Below are 22,583 nucleotides of genomic sequence, written 5' to 3' on the forward strand. Positions count from 1 at the left end.
TGGCCGTCGACCCCCATCTGAAAATATGTTTTTTTAATTATGTAATTGCCCCCCCCCCCCCCCCCCAGAAGCAAATATGAGTTAAAAACATACGCTGTGAAAAAATATATATTCAAAGATTTGCGGCACATTTTCACAATAAAAAAAAAAAGCAGATCTACCAGCTCGTAGCGCGGCACAGCTAAAGTTAAAAAAAACAATGGTTAAAGTGGTTGAAAGCTAAGGCGACACAGATGAGTTCCAGGTCTTAATGGGTGAACCCCCGGGTACAAACGAGGACCGTTGTGTGTACCTGTGTGGCTTTCTCCAGCTGCAGCTTCATGTCCGCCAGCTCCAGGTCAGTGTCACGTAACTGGGCCTTCAGCTTCTCGTTTTCAGCTAAAATCTGCTCATAGAGCTACAGGGACGTACGGAATTAAGCAAAAAAATATCTCATGACTGAAAGTTAAAATTATGTTTAGCTGTATTCTAATGATAATCTAGACCCATGTTGTTGCTGCTGTTCCACATACAGCCAACCAGTGGAAGAAATCACAGATTGAGGCATGAACCTTTGCTTTTATTTCTGAGACCACTCGTTCATGTTTATGGAAGATGGATTCGGTTGATAGTTTTATCTAAAATGACTAATAACCGGAAATAGTCTATCTACAAGCTCACAACACGTCGCTCAGCGACGTGTTGTGAGCTTGTAGATGGGCTAATTTCGGTGGGCAACATGCTTTATAGAAGACATGCATGGGCTTCCATGGAAAGCGAATGGCTGAAATCAGTCGTGGCGATTGGAGAACTTTAATCCATGGGGATGAAGGAAACAGCAGCACACGTTGTCAAAGTGGTACACCTTAGAGGACAGCCTCATCGACATGCAACACTCCACTCGCTGACATTTTGTTAGGCTGAAGGTAGAGTGGCCATCTTAGAATCCGAAAAGTTCCCGGTTCGATCCGTCCACGGGTGTGTGTGTGTGTGTGTGTGGGTGGATAACGCTACATACAATTTAGGCATTTAGCAGACACTCTTAATCCAGAACGATTTACAAGTAAGCAAGAACAACACATGGCAATACATCAAATTAAAAAATAAGAAATAGTCATCAATAATCATAAGGAAGCATAGAGGAGTGCTATGTCTACATAAAAGGCTATCTAGATTACAAAAGTTGAGCCTTTGCATACGCCTGTAAGGTCAACGAGGCTAGGGCAAGTGCTAAGGCAAAGTGCTACGGGCTAATACAAATACATATACACACTACACAGACATAAAACGATAGACGCCTCCTTCGGCTCTGGGGGGCGTGTGTATCTCGAGAGCAGGGATTACCATCGGATCCCCATTTGGATTGAATTGATACGCCCCGGGAAAAAATGCGCTGTGATTGGTCAGTAGTCACTTGAGTGGCAGCGTGAACTTCCGCACTTCCACTTGACCTCCGCCTAATGCTGGAGACACATGGCTCTGCAGAGGCCAATGAGGCATTTTTTTTAAATATACATCTATACACCTGCATATACATCATACTATAATTAACCGAATGTCTGAGTGTGTGTCCGTGTGTGTGTCTGTCAGAAACAGTGCCGTAACTCCTTACTGCCTGCACCAATCACTCCCACTTTTCACACAGGCATTGACCATATGCATATGGAGGGCGTAACGAAGCCCTTTTTTCGATTTGACACATTAATGATTATTAATTAATGTATTAGTCAATTACAAACGCACCCGGGCGCAGTACCCTTCACGGCCACAAGGGGGGGGGGGAAATATCTCACAACGGGTAAGGACTAGTATATATAAAGGCACCATTCTATTCTCCATTTTTAAAAGTCCTAAGTAAAAGGCATACCTTCTTATAGTCAGTGGTGTCATCTCTTTCCAGCTTGCTGGTGTATGGCCTCCGTCCCTCGCGGTAGCCGCGGCTGCCTAGAGCGTCGATGGGGTCCGAGGATGAAGTGCTGCTCTCGGTGTGTCTGAAACGAGAGTGGTGAAAAAGGACCTCGGCGTTTAGCCTCGTAAACTGTGGAGAAACCCAGTGGGTTTCAAATAACACCGATAGAGTGATAGGTGTTGGAATAGTGAGTTATTATTGATTTATTTTTAGCTGCGCACATCACTCCAAGGATCACTCCAAGGACTGTCCCTATGCATGTCTGTCTGTGGTATGGACAGCTGCAATACCGCTGGGTGAAAAAGTACAGTGAGAGAGAGGTAATAATATGGGCATCAACATACCTGGACAGACGATCGCTCTGAAAGAGAACAGAAACAGAATGTGAGTTTTCTTACCCTTAGATGGTGTGCAAAATGTGGCACTCCGAGTTGCAAGCCCCCACATCAAACATGCAAGAGCTCTATTCTGTAGGCCAGGTTTTGTTTGTAAAGAATTAACTATATATTAATGCTTTGGAGATATGCAGTATGCAAGAAACTGGACATTGTGAATGTTTGTCACGACAGGGTCGATTAAGGTGTGAAATCTGTTCCGTTAGCATTGCACTTATGAGCAACCTCAACACTCAAATTAGACGCAAGATACTGCCAAGTTAAGGCAGCCATTTCAGGCACACAGAGCTGAACAAACTGCTAATAAAAGTACAAATTCTCCTGTAAACGAGACTAGCTCTTTCCCCGGTCTGTCTCGGCGGCTGACCTGCACACCACCCCCCTCCTCCTCTACAAACATGCATTCTTGAATAGCTGCCAAAAGCTCCCAGTTCTAAAAAGAGCCTCAAGGCAGTTTCACCACTGCTCCTCTCCTTGCGTATATATATATGCTGCCCCAGTAGCGGGCCTCAAAGTGGGGGCAGAGATCAGATATGGCGATGGCGGCTCGCGGGGTCTTGGAGAAGGGGGTCAAGCCTCTTGCCATTTTAAAATTGCATTGGGCTTCCTGACGCTGACGGACAATGATTAGAGGAGCAGCTGAAACAATGTGCAGCTCAAGAACATCACGCGAGGCCTCGCAGTGCAGTGAGTGATTGAACTGCTGTGTCAGCGTAGCCAAAACAACTATTCCACAATCTCCGAATGCTATTATACTGTAGAAGTCTGGAGGTACGCGTCCCGAAATCCAAGTAATCCAAGTTTGCCTTTTCAGTTCGCAAAAACATATTTAGAAATATCTTTAGAGCTTTTTCTCTTTTTTTTCTCCTCCATTTCTGCTAAGCAGCAAGCTATATATGTTGTTTTTTCCCCATTTATATTAGGATAAATTAGCGCGACGAAACGGAAGTGAGTGAGGAGGGCTTCACTTCCCGCTTTATATTTGAACAGTCTGGCCACGTGAGACTATAGCAACGTCTGCTGCAGAGTACGGAAGTCTAACGGCCCATTGATACTCGGCAGCGCAACTCCTGCCATGTGCCGAAAGAGCTCACAACCTGTGAGCTTGTAGATGGTCTATTTTCAATGCGCGCCACCCCACCCCACCAAGTATAAAAACTGTCTAAATCAAATGGCTCGTTTAGGCCTGGGCCATGGCTCAGTGGTCCAGGCACCTTGGCTGGTAATCCAGTCTGGCAGTGTGCCGCGGGTTCGACTCCCGATCCCGACGGCCTTTACTGCATGCCTTCACCCCCATCTCTCTCTCCATTTCCTGTCAGCCTACTGTCTGTCCCTCCCTCCATAAAAAATATAAAATAAAGGCGAAAGCCACAAAAAAAACATTAAAAAAAAAGAGGCTCATTTACACTTCAGTGTAATGACCGTGTTGCATGCTAACCGATTTTCAGTCATGCCAACTTAAGTAGGCAAAGTGGTTGTAATGATGAATTAAAATGGTCCATTTCGGCCCACTGACAGGTTAAAGGCCGTTTCAGATGGGGAGCGAGTGACGCGCCTTTGTAATTAAAAATGAAAATAAGAGTCAAAGGGGCGGGTCCTTACTTGAGGCTCCTCCCCCTTGGTGCTGCCTTCCTCCGAGTCAGACTGCTGCTCTGGGTCGTTTTCGTCGCTCTGGAAGAGAAACACGTAGACGACACACGACCGCCGTTAGAAATGACTTGAAACCGCTCTACGTTTGTGTGGGTGTCTGTCAGTGTTGGTTTCGTCGACTACCTTTTTCCACTGATGAAAACTAAATGAAAACTAAGCTATGATGACTAAAATGAAGATTAAATATACTGACAATTTTGTCAACAAAGAAGAAGTAGCTCGGGAGTGGCTTATTGTCGGTATCAGCCGGTAACACGCAAGAGTCTATAATTATCCCCGTTACAATGCACTAGACCCCTGGGAGATGGAGTATATCCCTGTTACAATGCGCTAGACCCCTGGGAGATGGAGTATATCCCCGTTACAATGCGCTATACCCCTGGGAGATGGAGTATATCCCCGTTACAATGCGCTATACCCCTGGGAGATGGAGTATATCCCTGTTACAATGCGCTAGACCCCTGGGAGATGGAGTATATCCCCGTTACAATGCGCTATACCCCTGGGAGATGGAGTATATCCCCGTTACAATGCGCTAGACCCCTGGGAGATGGAGTATATCCCTGTTACAATGCGCTAGACCCCTGGGAGATGGAGTATATCCCCGTTACAATGCGCTAGACCCCTGGGAGATGGAGTATATCCCCGTTACACTGCGCTAGACCCCTGGGAGATGGAGTATATCCCCGTTACAATGCGCTAGACCCCTGGGAGATGGAGTCTTTCCACTCGTTATTTTGAAAGTCTAACATATTGTTTTCTTTCGTGAATAACAATTATTTAATGAAGACCGTTGCTTCTCCATTCAAACGCACTTGCCTGTTGGGCAAACTCCTCTTGCCCGAACATTTTTATTTTCTTGCCACGGGTGGTCCGTCAACCGTTGGTGTCAGGGCCCTGACGTGTGTGTGTGTGTGTGTGTGTGGGCGTGTGTGTCTCTCACATCCTGGGTCCAGTAGGAGACCCCGGTGGACCGTCTCTTCTCGCGGGGCCGCCTGCGATCCCGTATGGAGCGGGGCTGAGACTTGTCCTCTCCCTCCTTCTCCTCCTCCTTTCTGTCCATGTCTGCTCATGGGGAGGGAAGGGATTATGTTAAATATAATACTAGAATAAAATGTCATGATATAGTAGCTCAAATAACTGTTTTGTTGGCCTTCAAAGCACAACAGAAACTGCTCCCAGGCTGCATTCAGAAACTGTTCCAAATGAAAGAAAACCATTATTTGGCCAAGAGCATGCTTAGACTGGCGAAGATTATCTCTTCTGACCCGTTACATGTTTTAAATGATGAATATCAACTGTTGCCCTCCATGAGGCGGTCCCTAAATATAAGAAAAACAGACTAAAGAACTCTTTTGTACATCAGTCTGTACTGCTTTTAAACCAAAGTCGTTAAATCAGAGGACATGTTCTTGTTCCTGTCTGTTTCTGTGATTTTTGTCCTGTAATGTCTATAATTTTGTAATGTATTGTATCTATGTCTTGTCTGTATATTGAACGGCAACGTCATGGACGCAAAACTAATTTCAGTGCAGGTTGACAATAAAGTTGTATCGTATCGTATTAGGATTGTACTGAAGTTTGAGACCATAAAGCAAGAACCAACATTAAAATTGGCAGCAGAAATATGGAATAGTTATGACACGGACCAAAAAATGTGCAATTCAATCTATGAATTTAAGAACAAGATAATATAGTTGATAAATATAAAACATTATAAACCTTTTATCAATTAACTCATGCGAGTCGACTAAATGTCTTCCCTTTGTTTTGCATGTTGTATCGAAATGTCCAATGCTAAAAACATTTCTGTTGCAAGATACAAGATAAAAAGGGTAGGCACTATAACCCATTCTGGGCGGGAACCCCTATTGGTGTTAGCATTATGTTATGCTTTAGCTATTGAAAAATAGCAGATCTACAAGCTCATAGCGTGCCACTCGGTGGCACGCTATGAGCTTGACATAGAAACATAGCTTTTTCAGAAAACTGTTAGGATTTAGAAGACATTTTTATAATCTGATCTCAGGTCAAAATGGGTTTAAGCTACAGCTTCAGCCGACTCCTTTTCGGTCCAAATATTCTCTGAAAAGTTTGTTGTAATTAACCCTGTATATGATTCAAGAAGAAGGGAACACAGAAAAGGCAGGTTTGTACCACCAGGTCCAATCATGGGACTAGACATTCCTCCGGTGGGGAAGATGGGGCCTGAGGGGGTGACCTTTCCAGCTCCTTTGTTTTGTTGCTCTTCAGTGTCGGCCCTTGTCTGCTGTCGACAATTGGCCATCAACTACGTTTGAACTGGGAACTGTAAATTGACACACACCTTTTTTTTTTATTGTGTCTTCAGCGCGGCTATGAGGAAATCATAACAGGAACGCGACCTTTAATAATGGTCAGGAAAAGCTTGGGTCAACCAGTTTAATTTACGGTACAGAGTACCGTCAGGAACACAATCGAGTATTGGCAGGAGATCAAAGAAAACACCTTTTTTCTTTCTTTTTTTTTGCTGCGAGGGAACAAAGTCATCACTGTTTCCGTCAGTGGGATAGATTGAGGCCTTTTTTTCCAAAGCTATTTTATTTAAAAACGGTCTCTTTAGCAGCATGTGGCCCATATCCCATTTAGACCCGAGGCCGATTCTAAAATCCTGACAGTGTTCTGAAAAACCTCGGTTTCTATGTCAGTGGTGATCAAACCTTTTCATGTCAAGGACCCCCAGAATTATCTGTATTTGGCCGCGGACCCCCATCTGAAAATATGTAGTTCCAGGGACCCCCCCTTATTTTGACGTCAGGCCTTAATGGGTTAAATAATATAGAAGCGAGCAGTGTTTGGTGTAAGCTCGGCTATAGGCGGTTTGAGGTACAAAATGGAACAAGCAGGGCAGCGGGCCCATTTGGTCACAACCCCAAAGTTAAATTACTGTGCAACCAACTTTTTTACAGCCGTTATATCAATTCAAGTGACTTTCAGGTCTGAACACAAACTTTGACAACCACTTAAATGGAAACAGAGCCTCCATTCGTATCATTGGTGGACACCATGTGAAGTAGGGTAAGCGTTATTCTGCGTGCATACGTACATGGAGCCCTATATTGAAATGCAATGTCACCTTTCTCCGTGTCCCTGGAGGGGCGGCTGTAGGCCGAGGTGATGCCCGTCAGGCTGTTGGGCCTGCTGAGGGAGCTGGAGGTCAGGGTGGAGGAGCTGGACGACGGGGTGACGGACGAGGAGGTGGTGGTGGATGAGGAGGACGACGGCCGGTAGCGCTGGTAGGTCTGGAGAGGTTGAGAGACGTCAGTGCATTGTTTCAGTCTGTGTCCACTCATAGTGCTGAGGGTATTGAGCCTTTTTCAAGGGGAAGTCCAACACGTACGTACGTACGTGCTGCGGTACCGTGAACCTTTAGAACATTAGACCAGTCAACAGAGACCAACACCATTACGTACCTCTTCGAAGCTGCGGTACCGTGACCTGTAGTCGTCCTCCTTGACCTCCGTCTCCTTCTTCTCCTCCTGCTGCTTCTCCTTGTCCTGTTTCTCCTTCTCCTCCTTCTCCTCCTCCTGACGGGTCCGCGAGGAGGCGGGGGCGGGGCGGCGCATGGTCTTCTCCGCCTCCTGGAGGTCGGTGAGCGTCACGCCCTGCAGGAACGAACGCGCCGACATTTAACGCATTTAGGAACGGGAACTGCATCTGTGTCACCCGATAGCCTTTTATCCGCTTTTAACCATTATTTGAAACTTTAGCTGTTGAAAAATAGGAGAACTACAAGCTCATAGCGCCGCATCGAGTGCCACGCTATGTAGATCTGCTATTTTTGAAAAATCGTGAAAATGTGGCACAAATCTGTGTTTATATATTCTTTCTCTCATATTTTTTGCTTCTGGGTGGGGGGGGGGGTCCCTGGAACAAAATATTTTCAGATGGGAGCCAAGAGTTGTGAGCTTGTAGATCTGCTATTTTCACTACTTTCTTTTTTCAATAATCTTCTTATTGAATTTTCACTACTTCTAAAGATTTGTTTTCCAATTTTATTTATGTAATTTGTTTGATTATTTTCATTCATTTCTACACTAATGGAAAACGTGTTGAATTTGTTTTGAATTCATGAAAACCGTTGCTTGTTTTCAATAGAAAAAAAAAACTGTAGAAATAGCTGGAAAAAAGCGACGGTGCAGACAACCACGCCTATACAGATACACATGGAGTCACTGTCGAATAAGCACTGTTTGAGTTGCGTGGGAATCACTTACAATCTGTTTAAAAATGACACAGAGCACTTGACAATGAAAGTTATTGTGCCTATGTTGATGTTGAGTAGACGCCATGGTTATAATTATGCCCCTCGTAAAAATCCAACGGTTATGAAAAGGCTGCCGGCGGTACACAACACATTCCCACGTCCACAATCACATGCATTATTAAAGCAAACAAGTTCAACCTCAAGTTTAACCCTATAGAACACTAAACTTTACTTTTGTTTTTTGTTACTAAACCCGGGTATATTTTTACCCAATGTAATATATTCCATACAAAACGTAGGAAGCCTGTGTAGCTCTTCCTGAAGCCCAAAAGCCTAATATTATCTCCCCTGGTCGAGGGGGAACTGTTCCCTTCAGCTTGGTTTGTTCGGTCTTCAGCAACCCTCTCTTCCCCACATGGAAAACCCGGACTGGCATCTCAAACGTTCCATCATGAACCAACCTGGGTGGAGCGCCTGGACTGGCGAGCCTGCCTGGAGCGGGCTTTCCTCTGCGACTCCGACTCCTCGTCTCGCACTGGCGTCAGATACGACCTAACGCACACGCACGCACACACACACACGCGCAGAGAGTATAAATATGTACCTGGGATATAGGGTGATTGCTAGGATATATAAACGATTTAACATTTTGCGGGGCAGAGTAACAGACTTGCCAGGGTGGACAGCTGACATCAAGATAACTATTGAATGTTGGGGGTGGTCCAGATTTAGCCGTTGCAACACTTTTATTTTCAACATTTATATAAATATATTCATTATTGAGAATACCAAATAATGTACTGTATTTTCCGACGACGATATCATGCGAAGAAAAAAACTGTCCCGATATGGACAATCAAATAACCAATAAATAGTAGCATGTAGATCTCAAACCAATAGAAGTTTTTGTGGCCACAAAACCTCGCTCAAATAAGACACTCCACGAGCAAATATAGAAGGCGTGGGCGACGTCACTGCATGCTGGCGGTACGCCAGGACCCTCTCATTGAAGAACGGGTATTCTAATGAGATGTCATCGTTCACTCACATCACTGACAGCGCAGCTGAGGTGTGTCTCAGAGAGAGAAACAATGAACACAGAGGGGTTGTGGGTAGGGTATATAGTGTGTGTGTGTGTGTGTGTGGGGGGGGGGGGGGTGTTACCTGCGTCGTTCCCTGCCGTCAGAGCCAATGATAATGCCAGTGGTGGTAGTGGTAGATGTGGTGGTGGCAGAGCCAGTGTTCATGGTGGGGATGACCGCTGCAGACTCCTTCTCCTTCTCCTTTTCCCTCTCTGCACTCTCTTCTGACCAGTACCTGTTCGCACAAAATGACATTTTAAAACACGCGCACCACGCAAAGGACGTGCACATTTTAAAACGCACGCAAACAGAGGACGTGCACATTTTAGAACATACTGATCGTTAGCAGATCTACGAACACACAATGCGTCGTGACACGCTGAGAGCTTGTAGATCTGGTATTTTCAAATGATTTACTTTATACATTTGAAAAGAATCCGCATAATGAGCACTTTGTACTTTAAGTACATTTGGTTGCCGATACTTTTGTACTTCTACTCAAGGAAATTAACGTTGAATTCCGGACTTTTACTTGCAACAGAGTATTTCTATATTACAGTATTGCTACTTTTACTCAAGTACAAAATGTAGCATTGGGCAGAGAGAGACCGCAATATGCCTCTATCTCTTCCAACACACACCGAGTCGCCAGCTGCTCCTTTTCAGCCGGCCGTCACTGAGGATTTTCACCTCGAGAGCCCAATGTAATAATAATACATTTTATTTATAACGCACGTTACATTCGAAACAAATCTCAAAGTGCTACATCAAGAGAGGGAAAAAAATGCAGAAGCGAAAAGGAATAAAATAAGAATAAGGACAATTAATGCATGTCATGGTCACATACCGGTATATAGCTAAAAAGGTTAGAAAGTACACACAGGGCATCTAAAAAGTCCAACTAGGCAAAGTATTAAGTCCCCTTTTAAAAGCATCCAAAGATTGTGGTGCTCTCAGGTGGCCGGGGAGGGCATTCCACAGCCAAGGAGCAGCTGAGCAGAAAGCCCAGTCCCCCTTTGAGAGTCGTACGATTAGTCACACACGTTACCGCAGTGAAATTTGTTCTCCACATTTGACCCATCTCTTGGAGCGGTGAGCCGCAGCGTGCGCCGCGCGCGGGAATCATCAGTTGATTTGACGTTGATGCCGAGTGCCAAGCAGGGAGGCATTGGGTCCCATTTTTACAATCTTTGGTATGACACGGCCGGTGGATCGAGCCCCCCGTTCTCCCAGTTTCGGGGCGGACAGTCCAACCACAAGGCCACTGCCTGGTTTGCACTACGAGTATGTCAGGGCTTGTCAACACTACTTCATAATTGCCTGATCGCAATTATTTGAGATCGCTACGAGTAACCGAGTTAACCGTAATCCTTTTTGTCTCCACCAGGCCGAAGGCATGTGGGGAGAGTATGTTTTGCACTCCGTCCGTCCGCGTGTCCGTCCGTCCGTGTGTCCGTGTGTCCGTGAACAGCTAATCTCGGCCACCGTTAACCCGGTCGATGCCATATTTTGCACACACACTCCCTGGATGCCAACCATGAACCTCTGCCCCAAACTTTCCAGAACGGCCTGTTATAGCGCCACCAGGAGGCCGCTTTGTGCAAAACAAGTTTTTCGATGCCATATTTTGCACACACACTCCCTGGATGCCAACCATGAACCTCTGCCCCAAACTTTCCAGAACGGCCTGTTATAGCGCCACCAGGAGGCCGCTTTGTGCAAAACAAGTTTTTGCACAGTACACCTACAGATTTTGTCCAAACATCACGCAAATTGGTACACAGTCTCTCTAGAGCCATTCAACGAAACGGGTCTTTCAGATTTATCAGACTCCATCCTGATTGGTTAAGATTGGCTTCCAAAGTTCACAGGAGTGCTCAGTTTCAAATAAAATGCTGCAAATCATGAACACATCGCGTGATTTCCGTGAAATTGTGCACCCACATTCCCACTAGGCCGAGGACGAAATGCCACATGAACAATTTCAACTCAGCCTCAAGGTGGCGCTATAACTGGCCGAAAAGTGTTTTTACCTCTAACTGCACGGATCTGTGGATAACCTGGTGGAGACCTGTGCCCGGAAGGGCACTTTTTCTAGTTTTTTGTATAATCGTCTGCATAATCATTTCCACGTTTTCAAACATAAAAAAAAAAAGAATTGCAGATTTACCGACTGAAAACGATAAACCCGATTATTTCCACAGATATTGATGACGCAATAACACATTGTTATTGCAAAGCCGCGCAGTACATTGACTGCCAATGGCTTTGTACTCGCAGAGCAGCCAGTCTGCCTGCCTGTCTGTCTCTGTAAGAGTGGGTTAATTTAAAATTTCAGCAATGAATTAATTATAAATATAACATAATAATGTACTATATCGGTATCGGCCGATATGACCCTGCAAAAAAATAAATAATCGGAGATCGGATATCGGTCATAATTTCAATATTGTGCATCTCTACTAGTAATAGCGGTGCGTGTGTGTGAGACTGTGTGTACCTGCTGGTGAGACTGGTGGAGCCCGTGCGAGTTGAGGAGGGGCCCAGGCTGGAGAGAAGGCCACGGTGGCTGGTGGGCGAGGTAACAGATGATGACGACGAGGTGGTGGTGGTGGTGGTGGGGGTGGTGGAGGTGATGGAGGTGGTGGAGGAGCTGAGGTCCTCATGTCTCCTGCCAAAGGAACCGCTATGGGAGGAGGGTAGGACACACACACACACACACACACACACACACACACACGCCAAACACAGCATAGTCAGCAGAGGAGACAGAAGTAGAGCAAGTAGAGACAAATTAAGGGGGGGGGGGGACTAGGGAGCTTATGAAATTATTACACCCTCTTGAAAATATATGTGTACTGTATATAAAAACACATGAGTTTAGAACATAATGCTTTGATTTGCTGGATTAGTTATCATAAATGCATTCACGTTAACTCAAGCAATTATTGTTAATTTGTTAATCAAGAAAATGGGAGTCAGATTATTATAATTTTTTATCGTAGGTGAATGCATCCCATGAAGATCAGATCAGCAGTTTTAGTCTTTCTTGACATGCTTATCTCCTGGCAGTCTTGTCGTGCCAATTTATGCTTGGTTGCACATCATGTCGCACTCCGACCCGTTAGCCGACCGATCTACAAGCTCACAAGTTGATGTGAGGAGGTGTCGTTGAACAAATAGATCTACCACTTTCGATGTGCAACACCGCCACACAACCATGTGCTGTAGGAATCAGGCCTTAAGCCCTGTGTATACTTCATCCTACAACAAATAGCAAAAGAAATAGCTGAATCTGCCATTTCCTCTATTTATGGAAAGTTTGAGTCAATTTCTGGAAACAACTCCTTGGGCTAAAAACGGCCATAGCCACTTTTCCAAATGTGATGACCTACCTCATCACAATTGTGATGACAGCTATGGCCTTAGCTTTCGTGCAAAACTATGTCTTGGAATGGATTCAGAATCACGAAAAAACCCTAGTTTGACACGTCACATGCTACTTAAAGCATAATGAAACTCTGACTTTCAGCAGCTGTCACAAAGTTTCCCAAGGGAGTTGGCTTGGAACAAATTTAGAGGTGATAGCAGACACCTTTATGAACACATTTGTGAAGAAAGCTAGTGGTAAGCATATATTTTGCAGATTTGCCAAAACTTTCGCTAACTTTCCCCAACTAATAATAACCAGTACCAAACAAACAGTTTGGCACATGGTATAGAGCGTCGCAGTCCCACCCCCTTTCAGAACGACGAGGGCACCAGGAAATAATTCCCCAGTCATTTTCCCCATAGACATTTCAAGAAGTATTTATTTAACACCTTGAGGGCTTTAAATTGTTTGATCTAATGTTCCCCCTGCTTAATACGCTAAACCCGCCATTTGTTTAATTCGCCGTTTTTTTATTATTAAAAAGAAAGCTATGAACCAAGACTAAATATACTGACAATTTCATCAACAAATAAAAGCTAGACTAAAATGTTAGGCGGGGGGGGAAGGGGGGGGTAAGTTTATGTTTGGTGGCATGTTTTTCAGAGTGCAACCAAATGTTGACTAAATAAACTGTAGATTTAGTCGACTAAAGCTAGACACTAAAACATTTCTAAAACATGACAAAAAACTAAATGGAATCTTATTCAAAGGACTATGGCTAAAACAACATAATTTTTTTGCTGTAAAAAATAAATAAATACTAGCTTGTAGATCGGCCATTTTCCGGCGGCCAAATGCATATCATTTTGGGGGTAGTCGACATGAAAAGGTTTGAGCATCACTGTCATTGAAACATAGGTTTTTTTTCAGTTTTCAAACTGATTTAGAAGACATTGTGTTTGTAGACTCGGTCTTAATGGCATAAATGAGGCTTTGTGAGGCCTTGGAGGTGGTACTGTAGGTATACCTGCGGTAAATGCTGTAAGACTGGTAGTGGGAGGAGGGCGGCTGCCAGGACTTAGTGTTACAGGTGTTAGGGTCCAGGTTGGACGTGGACGACGACTTGGACGGCACGTCCCGCGTGCTGCCACTCCGACCTAGCGCTAGCGTGTGGGACGTGCTGATGGCGGGACGGAGCAGAGCGGCAGGGTGGGTGGGTGGTTGGAGCAGGTGGTGGAGAGAGGCATGTTAGCAGGGGAAGGACGCGCACACACACACACACACACACAGTGCAGGGGCCAACACTTATATTTTCACAAATTTGTACCACGTAAGGTGTAAAGCATTTTTGTATTCCTACATGTCTCTAGTTTATATTTTGGTGTGATACATCTTCCAATTCAACTAGAGACATGTAGGAATACAAAAAATTCACGGTTACCTAACGTGGTACCAAATTCTGGCTAAGCCCCTGGACTAACAAACAAATATAAAAGGCAAAAAGCACTCCAACTATGGGACATGTCTGGTTTTGGCACCATAAAATAATTTTGGAAAGAATTTGAGGCCCCTTCCCTACTTCCTACCTTCAAAGGTGTTACCGATGATACTAATAAAGGCTCCGTTCCATTCCGGTCAAACAGAGTCAGGGTGCTGCTGTTGTGCATCACTCACTGTCTCACTGGAAACACTCTGCTACACCAGTGTCCTTGAGTCGGTTACAAATGGCCCTGTACAGGCGTGGAACCAACAAATGGAACCAAATGGACCTGTAAGGGTCCATTTGGTTCCGTTTATACACTCAGAGTTACGGGGGTTGAAATGTAAAAGTTTGAGAACCACTGCTCACTAAATGGAACAGAGCCTTAATTTGTATCATCGGTAACACCTGTGAGGGAAGTAGGGAAGCGGCCGGAAGTAGGAAGATTAATTCTGTGTGCATAGAGCCCATTGTAGGTCTTTAAGGAACCATACGGGTCGATGACTTGTCTCTTAAAAACAAAAAAGGGGCCAATAAACTTAACGGTAAACTAAGAGGGCACAACAACCAGACAGCACCAGTACAGTCATGCAACACACTCTGTGGTGGCAGTGACAACATGAGGGAGGCTCATTTGCAAAGGCTTTCAACAGCAGTAGCCGCCATTGGAACATTGGAAAGCATGTACATGCACAAACAGTACCTGGTAATGACGTCAAAGTGACATGAACAGTAGGCAAAAAACTAATAAAATCACTGTTCTACATTGTACTGTTGTTAGTCAGGAAACTAGGTTATAAAAATCCAAACCGGTACAATGGGTACAAACGGGTAGATCCCATGACCTTTTGTGGCCAGATGTAATTTCCTGGGTATAGTAAATAATAAGGATTGTAAAGCAATACATATTTAGCCACTTGTTTGAATGCCCCCTGACCCCTTGTCAAAAATAGCTAAAATCATTAAAACGAAAGGAAGCAGCAAATGAAAAACAATTAACACTCTCTAAAATCTCTAAAATCTAACTAAAACATGAACCTTGGTTGAGAAAAACTTGATTGAGAAAAGTTGTCCTTTGACCTAAAGTTGGCAATATAACTAATATAATTGGCATAATATTGGACGCCACTTCCGATCCAATGGGAGCTGATGGAAGGAGGGGGGAGCTTTCGGGAGCGCTTGTTGTTATGGAGGGAGGCGCGGGGCGGTGCTAACCTGCGCTGATAGCTGGGGGTTGTTCGGTTGGTGGATGCGCTTCCGTCGCTGTTCTTCAGGTCGTCGTCCCACCGCCGCCGAGTGTAGGAGCCGCTACGTACCAGACTAGCGGCTGAATCCCTGAGGAACCACAAGCTACAAATAGCACCCGAGATCTCCACAAAAAAACATAATCACCGACACGCGTTTTAAAATGAGAGCAGCCAAGTCTAATCCTGGGGTTTAAACATGTTACCCTGGAAGAAAGAATGTTGTCCCCGACTAGTAGACATTCCAAATTGAGTGTTATCCAGCATTAACTGTAGGCTGTTAGGATAACACTGCTCAATACAATGTATACTGTTCTATTCAAAGATAATTTACAATTTCAGGTATTTAGCAGATGCTCTTAATCCAGAGCGACTTTCAATAAGCAAGAACACCACAAGGTAATGCATCGAATGCATAGATAACCCTAGATAGTAATCTAGGATCATAAGTAAACTAAGAACCGATCTACTAAACAGTAGAACATCCGTACATTGAAACTATAAACTGGCATCCGTTTACATAACGTTCCATCTAAATGACACATTTCAGCCTTTGCATAAGGCGACTCTGCACGGTTGCGAGGCTAGGGCAAGTGCTACGGCCAAGAGCCAACAGAGAGGCTGCAGGAAGCCAGACACCATGCATAAGCACAGAGACCGTTTGGCCTGCGACAACACTCGCAGTGGGCAGCAGGTGGCGCTCAAGGCAATACGTGGTAAAAACAGGGTAATAGACAGCAGAGCCTGCATGGGGCACCTGTTCTCCTTTTCGTCGATGTCTGAAGTACTGGCGAGCCTTCTGGGGATGGTTGGGGCCACGTAGGCCAGACGAGTTGCTTTGTCCTTTTCCTGTAGACACAGGAGGCAACACAGACAGACAGACAGAGCCCGTTAAAATTTAGACCATTTAGAGCTGTTCAAAAAGCTTTCTGAAAAGCTCTCACACAGCTACTTATTATTAACAGCAGCGCAGCAAAACATGACCGCTTTAAAATAACAAGAGTTGTCAGTAACTTATTCTTTCCTTTTGAAATTAATGTCCACCGTTTAACTGGACCAAAATTAAGTGAGTTCAGTATGTGTCGCTCAACCAAAAATTAACAGCACGCAGTATAATTTCAAGACATTGACCATTGACCTCTCCCACGCTCCCCGTCCTAATCTAAAGGCTCATTCATAGTCTGGATTTTCAGGTGGTGAGGTGACCACCGCTCCGGTGCTGAGCTGACCACCGGAGCTGAAATAACGCTGAGCGGTGGGGAGTAAAAACAGAGAGAAGGGCTGGGGCGGTGGCGGTGGTTTGCTCTTCACCGTGGCACCGTGTCATGTTGTAGTTCGGTGGTCACCTAACCACCGAAAATCCAGACTATGAATGAGCCTTAAGGTACCGAACAAGGAGAGCATCGCAGTGCCGCTTCCTCAAGAATGGCCTGTCTAATTATTACAAAATCACCTAATCGCAAATTATTTGTATTATTCTTTATTATTATTCTTTAAAAATTGCCTTTTCTGGTGACTGATACTACCCTCCTAATACGTGAGGTTCCCATGTGTTTATTACTTTTTCATTTATTTGTAAAAAAAAAAAGTCAAATGTATCATTATCAAATATCGAATACTGAAATTGAATCAAGCAACTTGAAAACTCTCTGGGGTGTTCACATAAGCCTTAATAGACGATGAAATGACCAAAAGTTTGTGAAATGAAGAGAAATATCCCCTTTAAGACGAAGGAGAAAAAACTAACGGAAGAGAGATCTTCACACAAAACATGTCCTCCTCCTCCGTACCTTCTCTTTGTTGTCCAGGGTGGAGGAGAGGCGGGGGCTGGAGGCCGAGCGCATCACGCCCCCGGCCGTGTCCTTGTCTTTCTGAGCGCCTTCCTTGGTGGCCGTGATCTCCGCCAGCGCGCCGTAGCTGCCCGTCTTCCTGAGGCCCAGGCGCCACGAGGCCGGAGACTCGTCCACCTTCCTCTCCACCTCCGTTTTGGTTGTCGCCGTCGTCGGCGTCGTCGTCGCCGTCGTTGCAGTCGTCGCCGCCGCCACCTTCCCGGCGGCAGGCTGGCTCACCTGGAGGAGGAGGTTGGAGAGAGAAACGTTGGGAGTCAGAACGGCCCAGTCGGGTTGAGCGTTTAGAAATGAGCATAGTCAAAAAAAGGCAGCAGTCCAGGGTTTTAGTTGTCTCAGTAAAACAAAACGGAGGTTAATGAGGGTACTCGGTAAAATCCTTCGTGTTCATTTAAACTTAAGGGTGAACGCTGGGATTACACCGTGTACGAATGTCACAACAAGGTGTCCTGGTTGTTGATTCTCTTGCTGGAGCCGGGGTCGGGGTGTTTGTTTTGTTACAGTGTTTGTCCATACAGAAGTATCGCTCAAAAGGGATTGCTGCAGGGTGCTAGCGGCCAAGGAAAAGGATATTTCGTAACGCGTTGTCAGAAACTGTATTTATTCAAGTTAAAATACGCAAATAAATACATTACCGGTACATTTCTGATACCGGTAAGTGTTGGGGCAGACACTCATGAATAAAGAATTGTGTTTAATAGTATTTTCAGAAGTTCACCTTTAACCCATTCTGACCGGGCACCCATTTTGGTGTCGGCATCATGTTATAGCTTTAGCTATTGAAAAATAGCAGACCTACAAGCTCATATCGCGCCACCGAGTGGCGCGATACGAGCTTGTAGATCTGCAATTTTTTGAAAAATCGAAGAACGACTGACATTTTTTAGAATCTGATCTCGGGTCAGAATGGGTTCATCAGACCCAGTGTGTGTCCAGTGGAAACCTCGTATGAATCTGATCTCAGGTCAGAATGGGTTAAGTGGAATGGTTATTGTGAAATATAATATACCAGTGCGGATTATATGAGGATTTACTTTTGTTTAACTGAAAAGGTTACGCAGTATGACTCAAATCTAGACACCATGGTTGTGGGTTGTGGCACTGGTTACATGAATTGAATAAGGATGTGGTTAGATAGACATATCCTTGTAAGAGAAGCACGGTCATGTCTTGGTATATTTGCAAGACATGCCAGAGTTATTAAACAAATCAGATGCAGACTTTTGAATTAAATATTGGATTTCGTTCACACCCCTGATTTTCATTTAGGATCATTGAAGAAAATAAGACAAAAAGCACACAGGACAACGTGGCAAATGCATGATCTATTCAACCTGTTAGAGCGCTGTTGTTAGGACACACACACACACACACACACACACACACACACACACACACACACAAGCTCTGGTCAATATTAATTACACAAAAATATCAGAAATACACAACAGCTGGATGATGAGAAAATGGCAAAGCAGCACAGAAGCCACACAAACACACAGGGAGGGCAGTGAGGTGTTTTGTTGATGCATGTGAAGAAAACAACACATTGGGACAGTGAGTGACGCAAGGAAAAAGGGGAAGAGGATTCACGTTAGCATCGCCTGGATCGGGCAAATGTGGTTATGTTTTTTTTTTAATCATTTTAATTTATTTTGATCATCATCAGTGCGGAGGAGGTAGGTGCATAACGTAGGACAAGAGAACAACTCCGGGACGGTGCACACCAATGCCTCACCATCAGCTTTTTGGGCAAGAGAGAAATGCCAGTTTTGCGCAAGCCTTGACGCCACAATGCAGGACCGCCCGGCTCCGCCACGGGCATGAGGGAAGGATTCATACAATCAGACTAAAAAGCCAACCAAGACGACAGCCCGTGTTGAGAGACAGAGAGGGAGGTAGAGAGAAATACAGAATGGAACGTTGAGTAAAGAAAAAGGGTTCGAAAGAGTTATCGAAGCAGCAGTAACAGGAAAACAACACTTCATGGAGAGAGAGAGAGAGAGAGAGAGAGAGAGAGAGAGAGAGGGAGAGAGAGAGAGAGAGATACAGAATGGTATGTTGAGAAAAGAAAAGGTCTGTATAAGAGTTATCGAAGCAGCAGTAACAGAAAAAAAAACACACTTTATGGCAAGGACAAAGGTAGTGAGAGATAGAGAGAGATAGAAAGAGATTTAAAAAAAGGCCTGGTCACACAGCACAATGTTTACTGTCAGACAACAGAGAGCATCATTATTGTTCTGGGTTGGCATGAGAGGCTGCTCTGTTATTAATATACAAGGAGAGCCATTGAGGAGGCGAGAGAGATTCGCTGCTAGTGTCAAACTGGACATTGTTGTTAATCTTTCGCTCACTCTCGTTAAGACGGGGGACATTGTGCCGAGCGTGAGCACTGCACTTCAGAAGGAGGAGGAGGACTGGAACAACAAGATCATTTACTGTAGTGGGAATGAGAGAGTAAATGAATGAACGAACAACTCGGGGAGAGTTGTTGTGAAAGTGGTGGCGAGGCGTGATGTGCTGGAGTGCACGCCAGCCACTGGATGGACTTCTTGTTTCTCGTTGTGTGTGTCGTATTGTGTGTCGACTAGTTACTGTAAACACCTGTAGGTTGCATGCAGCTGGTATTTATCTTGCAGTGTTACCCATAATCTGCTTTTAATTACCGGTAATGGCAATGTTTAGCAGAACCACAAAATATCTCCAATTTCAGATGGCATTTGATGTGATGCTGCTCATTTCAAACAGAGACCTTGAGGCACATGTTTGTGTACTATACTGTAGGGAGGCTAAATGCTGGTGCCTGCCTTACCTAATGCTCCCAGCAGAGGGCAGCAATTGCATGAGGGATCTCAATCGCAGTTTAGTCAAACAGGCTTAATGTGCACCCACAGTTCCTGAGCCATGTGACCCATAGGTCAGGACGCTATATCCTGTTTCCTTTCATATCGAGCCACACCCCCCAAAAACTAACCTTAAAATGCCTCTGCCAGGGGTTGAACTAAAAACTTCCAGTTGGACGCACTAAACACAAGGTTTTGTCGAGTCCTTGATAAACAATATTCAGTGTTCCAAATGTTCTACAGCAGTAAGCAATACCGATCCAGTTGCTGGGTTTCAGTCTAGCCTTAATTTTTTGGGCTTTTCTGCCTATAATTGATCGTTTCAAGTGAAGACGGACAGGAAAGAGGGAGAGAGAGACGGGGAGAGACATGCAGCAAAGGTCATTATGACTCGAACACGCGACACGCAGGTTCGAGTTAGGCCAGAGCCTGTATGTGGTATGCGTCTGGACCATCCACTAGGCCAGCGGGCGCCCCAGTCTAGCCTTCTAATTCAGGGCCTAATTTAAACCTGAGACAACAGGGAAATGCCATAATAAACCATCTGGGTAGAATAGAAAACTAACAAATCTGTCTCTAGGAATAGAGCCAAGCAGAGTCCTCCCAGCTCTGATTCTAACCGTAGTAAAATGTTAACACACACACCCAGCGTTAAGCTACCGATAACCCCTCCCCCCACCTTGTGCAGACTATTGCCATGTTTGTTGAAACTTAATTTAAAATTAATGGTAATTCTTGTCCAGTTCCTCAGTGACATTTACTGTGGCTCCGTGTTCAATGCACCGCAATTAATGCACTACTATTGCATTAATTGACATGGTGTTATCCGTGGTGCCATTAATGTAGAGTTGTAAACCCCATGTGTCTTCAACCAACCATGAAATTGGGTTTGCGTTCAACTGGCTATAAATTAAATATGCTTAATTGTATTGTAAAAAAAATATATATATATATATATATAACAGGGCGTTGACACGTCTCACGAGTACGAAGTCTAACTTGGCAGAGTGGAGGTGGCCATCAGTACGGCGGGTATACATTTATTGAAAAAGGAAAAAAGCTCCAGCACACCGTCTTCAAATGCGATAAAGATAGATATAGATACGGTAGTGATTTTGTTGTAAAACGTTTTTAACTGCATTTGAAGACAGTGTGCGAGAGTTTGTTTAGACCTTCTGATGACCTTCATCAGGCCATCTTTACGATAAAGATAGATATAGATACGGTAGTGATTATGTTGTAAAACGTTTTTAACTGCATTTGAAGACAGTGTGCGGGAGCTTTTTCCCCCATGTCAATAAATCCATGCCTTTCCCTTTTCCAGTGTGCAGAGCCCTCGTTTGGTCTTCCCCCGACACACCTGTCGCCTTTGCGTGTGCAAGAGTTTTGCTTTTTATTAGGTAGGAGGACTGGGTTGAGTCGAGACCAGCATTCAGAAAGACAGACATCACCACTGTCTGAAAACAACAGGGTGATTGTAGATCGACTATTTACGCTGTATTTTTAAGTATAAAAATCATTTCTGACCTGTGAATTTTTTTTAATTACCAGGCAATGTTCAAATGCCACAAACACAATTAAATTATTAATCGCAATTATTGTGTGTGTGACTGAAACTAATCGTCAACTTAAATTTGTAACGGTGACAGGCCTACATAGACGGCCCATCCTTTGAGTACAAGAGGTAAGATGGTGAGGCTGAACGCGACTCGTCCCCCAGTCCGTACCTTCTTGACAGGCGAGGTGGGAGGTGGTGGGGTCACCTGGTTAGTGGTAGTGGTTGTTGTGGTGGTGGTGGAGCTGGTTGGGGAGGTGGTAGAGGACACAGTGATGATGCTGGCCGCCGGGGCAGGTGGTGGTGGCATTGTCGTACTGTTGTTGTTGACCGGAGCAGATGGCTTGCTCTTTTCTAGGTGGAGGGGGGGGGGGGGGGGGGGGGGGGGGGAAGTTAAAAAAAGCAGATGTAAACTTGTTTTTGTCAAAGGCAACGAGGAGGAAGTCACCCAGCAGAGCAGGAAACAAGTGGCTGATGGATTTCGATGAGGTTACAGTATGTTGTGGTTGGGACTTCCAAGCCGAGCAACAGAGGGACCTCGTCCATTGAGCTTTCATAAATAGGACTTTTGAATGTAATGTGTGTTTAGTGGTCAAATTGGCTGTTAATGTAGACTTTATGCAGTGTTGCGTTAATGTAGACTTTATGCAGTGTTGCGTTTGACAAATTAAGGAATTTACGGAAATTGGGAACATTGGACTACCCTGTGTGAAAAATTGCTGATTTTACAGTATTGTCAAGAAGATGAATCACCACAAGCACCAGAAATCCAGTTAACTTTGGGTTAAGTGCCGTATTCATCATCAGTAAAAAGGAGGATTTAAACCAAATTAATGTCAAGTGTGGACTGGCGGTGAGAACCAATTATAGGAGAAATGTCTGATAGCAATGCCAAATCCCTGCAAAGTCCATTTTAATAAGTTGCAAAATCTCAGCCACCAGTATCACCATAGCTAGCAACCCTATGAGGTGTCTTTAAT

General features: G+C 44.7%; 1 protein-coding gene across 2 annotated transcripts in view; it reads right to left on the reverse strand.

Moving 5' to 3' along the window:
• Positions 1–22,583, reverse strand: part of ppp1r12a (protein phosphatase 1, regulatory subunit 12A) — a 90,983-nt gene that overhangs the window by 9,736 nt on the left and 58,664 nt on the right. The window contains exons 9-24 of one of the 2 annotated variants that reach the window (XM_083758225.1): positions 21,812–21,957; positions 18,944–19,054; positions 17,149–17,427; positions 16,116–16,207; positions 15,330–15,449; positions 13,662–13,814; positions 11,762–11,947; positions 9,344–9,496; positions 8,641–8,731; positions 7,386–7,577; positions 7,049–7,214; positions 4,877–4,998; positions 3,886–3,954; positions 2,233–2,249; positions 1,847–1,970; positions 293–397 (exon numbers count right to left, since the gene is read on the reverse strand). In XM_083758225.1, the coding sequence (XP_083614351.1) occupies positions 293–397; positions 1,847–1,970; positions 2,233–2,249; positions 3,886–3,954; positions 4,877–4,998; positions 7,049–7,214; positions 7,386–7,577; positions 8,641–8,731; positions 9,344–9,496; positions 11,762–11,947; positions 13,662–13,814; positions 15,330–15,449; positions 16,116–16,207; positions 17,149–17,427; positions 18,944–19,054; positions 21,812–21,957 (2,126 nt within the window). The remainder of the gene's footprint in view (positions 1–292; positions 398–1,846; positions 1,971–2,232; positions 2,250–3,885; positions 3,955–4,876; positions 4,999–7,048; positions 7,215–7,385; positions 7,578–8,640; positions 8,732–9,343; positions 9,497–11,761; positions 11,948–13,661; positions 13,815–15,329; positions 15,450–16,115; positions 16,208–17,148; positions 17,428–18,943; positions 19,055–21,811; positions 21,958–22,583) is intronic. The other variant, XM_083758226.1, reaches the window with a different exon arrangement.

Source organism: Protomyctophum parallelum (assembly GCF_964188405.1).
Source record: "Protomyctophum parallelum genome assembly, chromosome: 22".
NCBI classification, from domain to species: domain Eukaryota; kingdom Metazoa; phylum Chordata; class Actinopteri; order Myctophiformes; family Myctophidae; genus Protomyctophum; species Protomyctophum parallelum.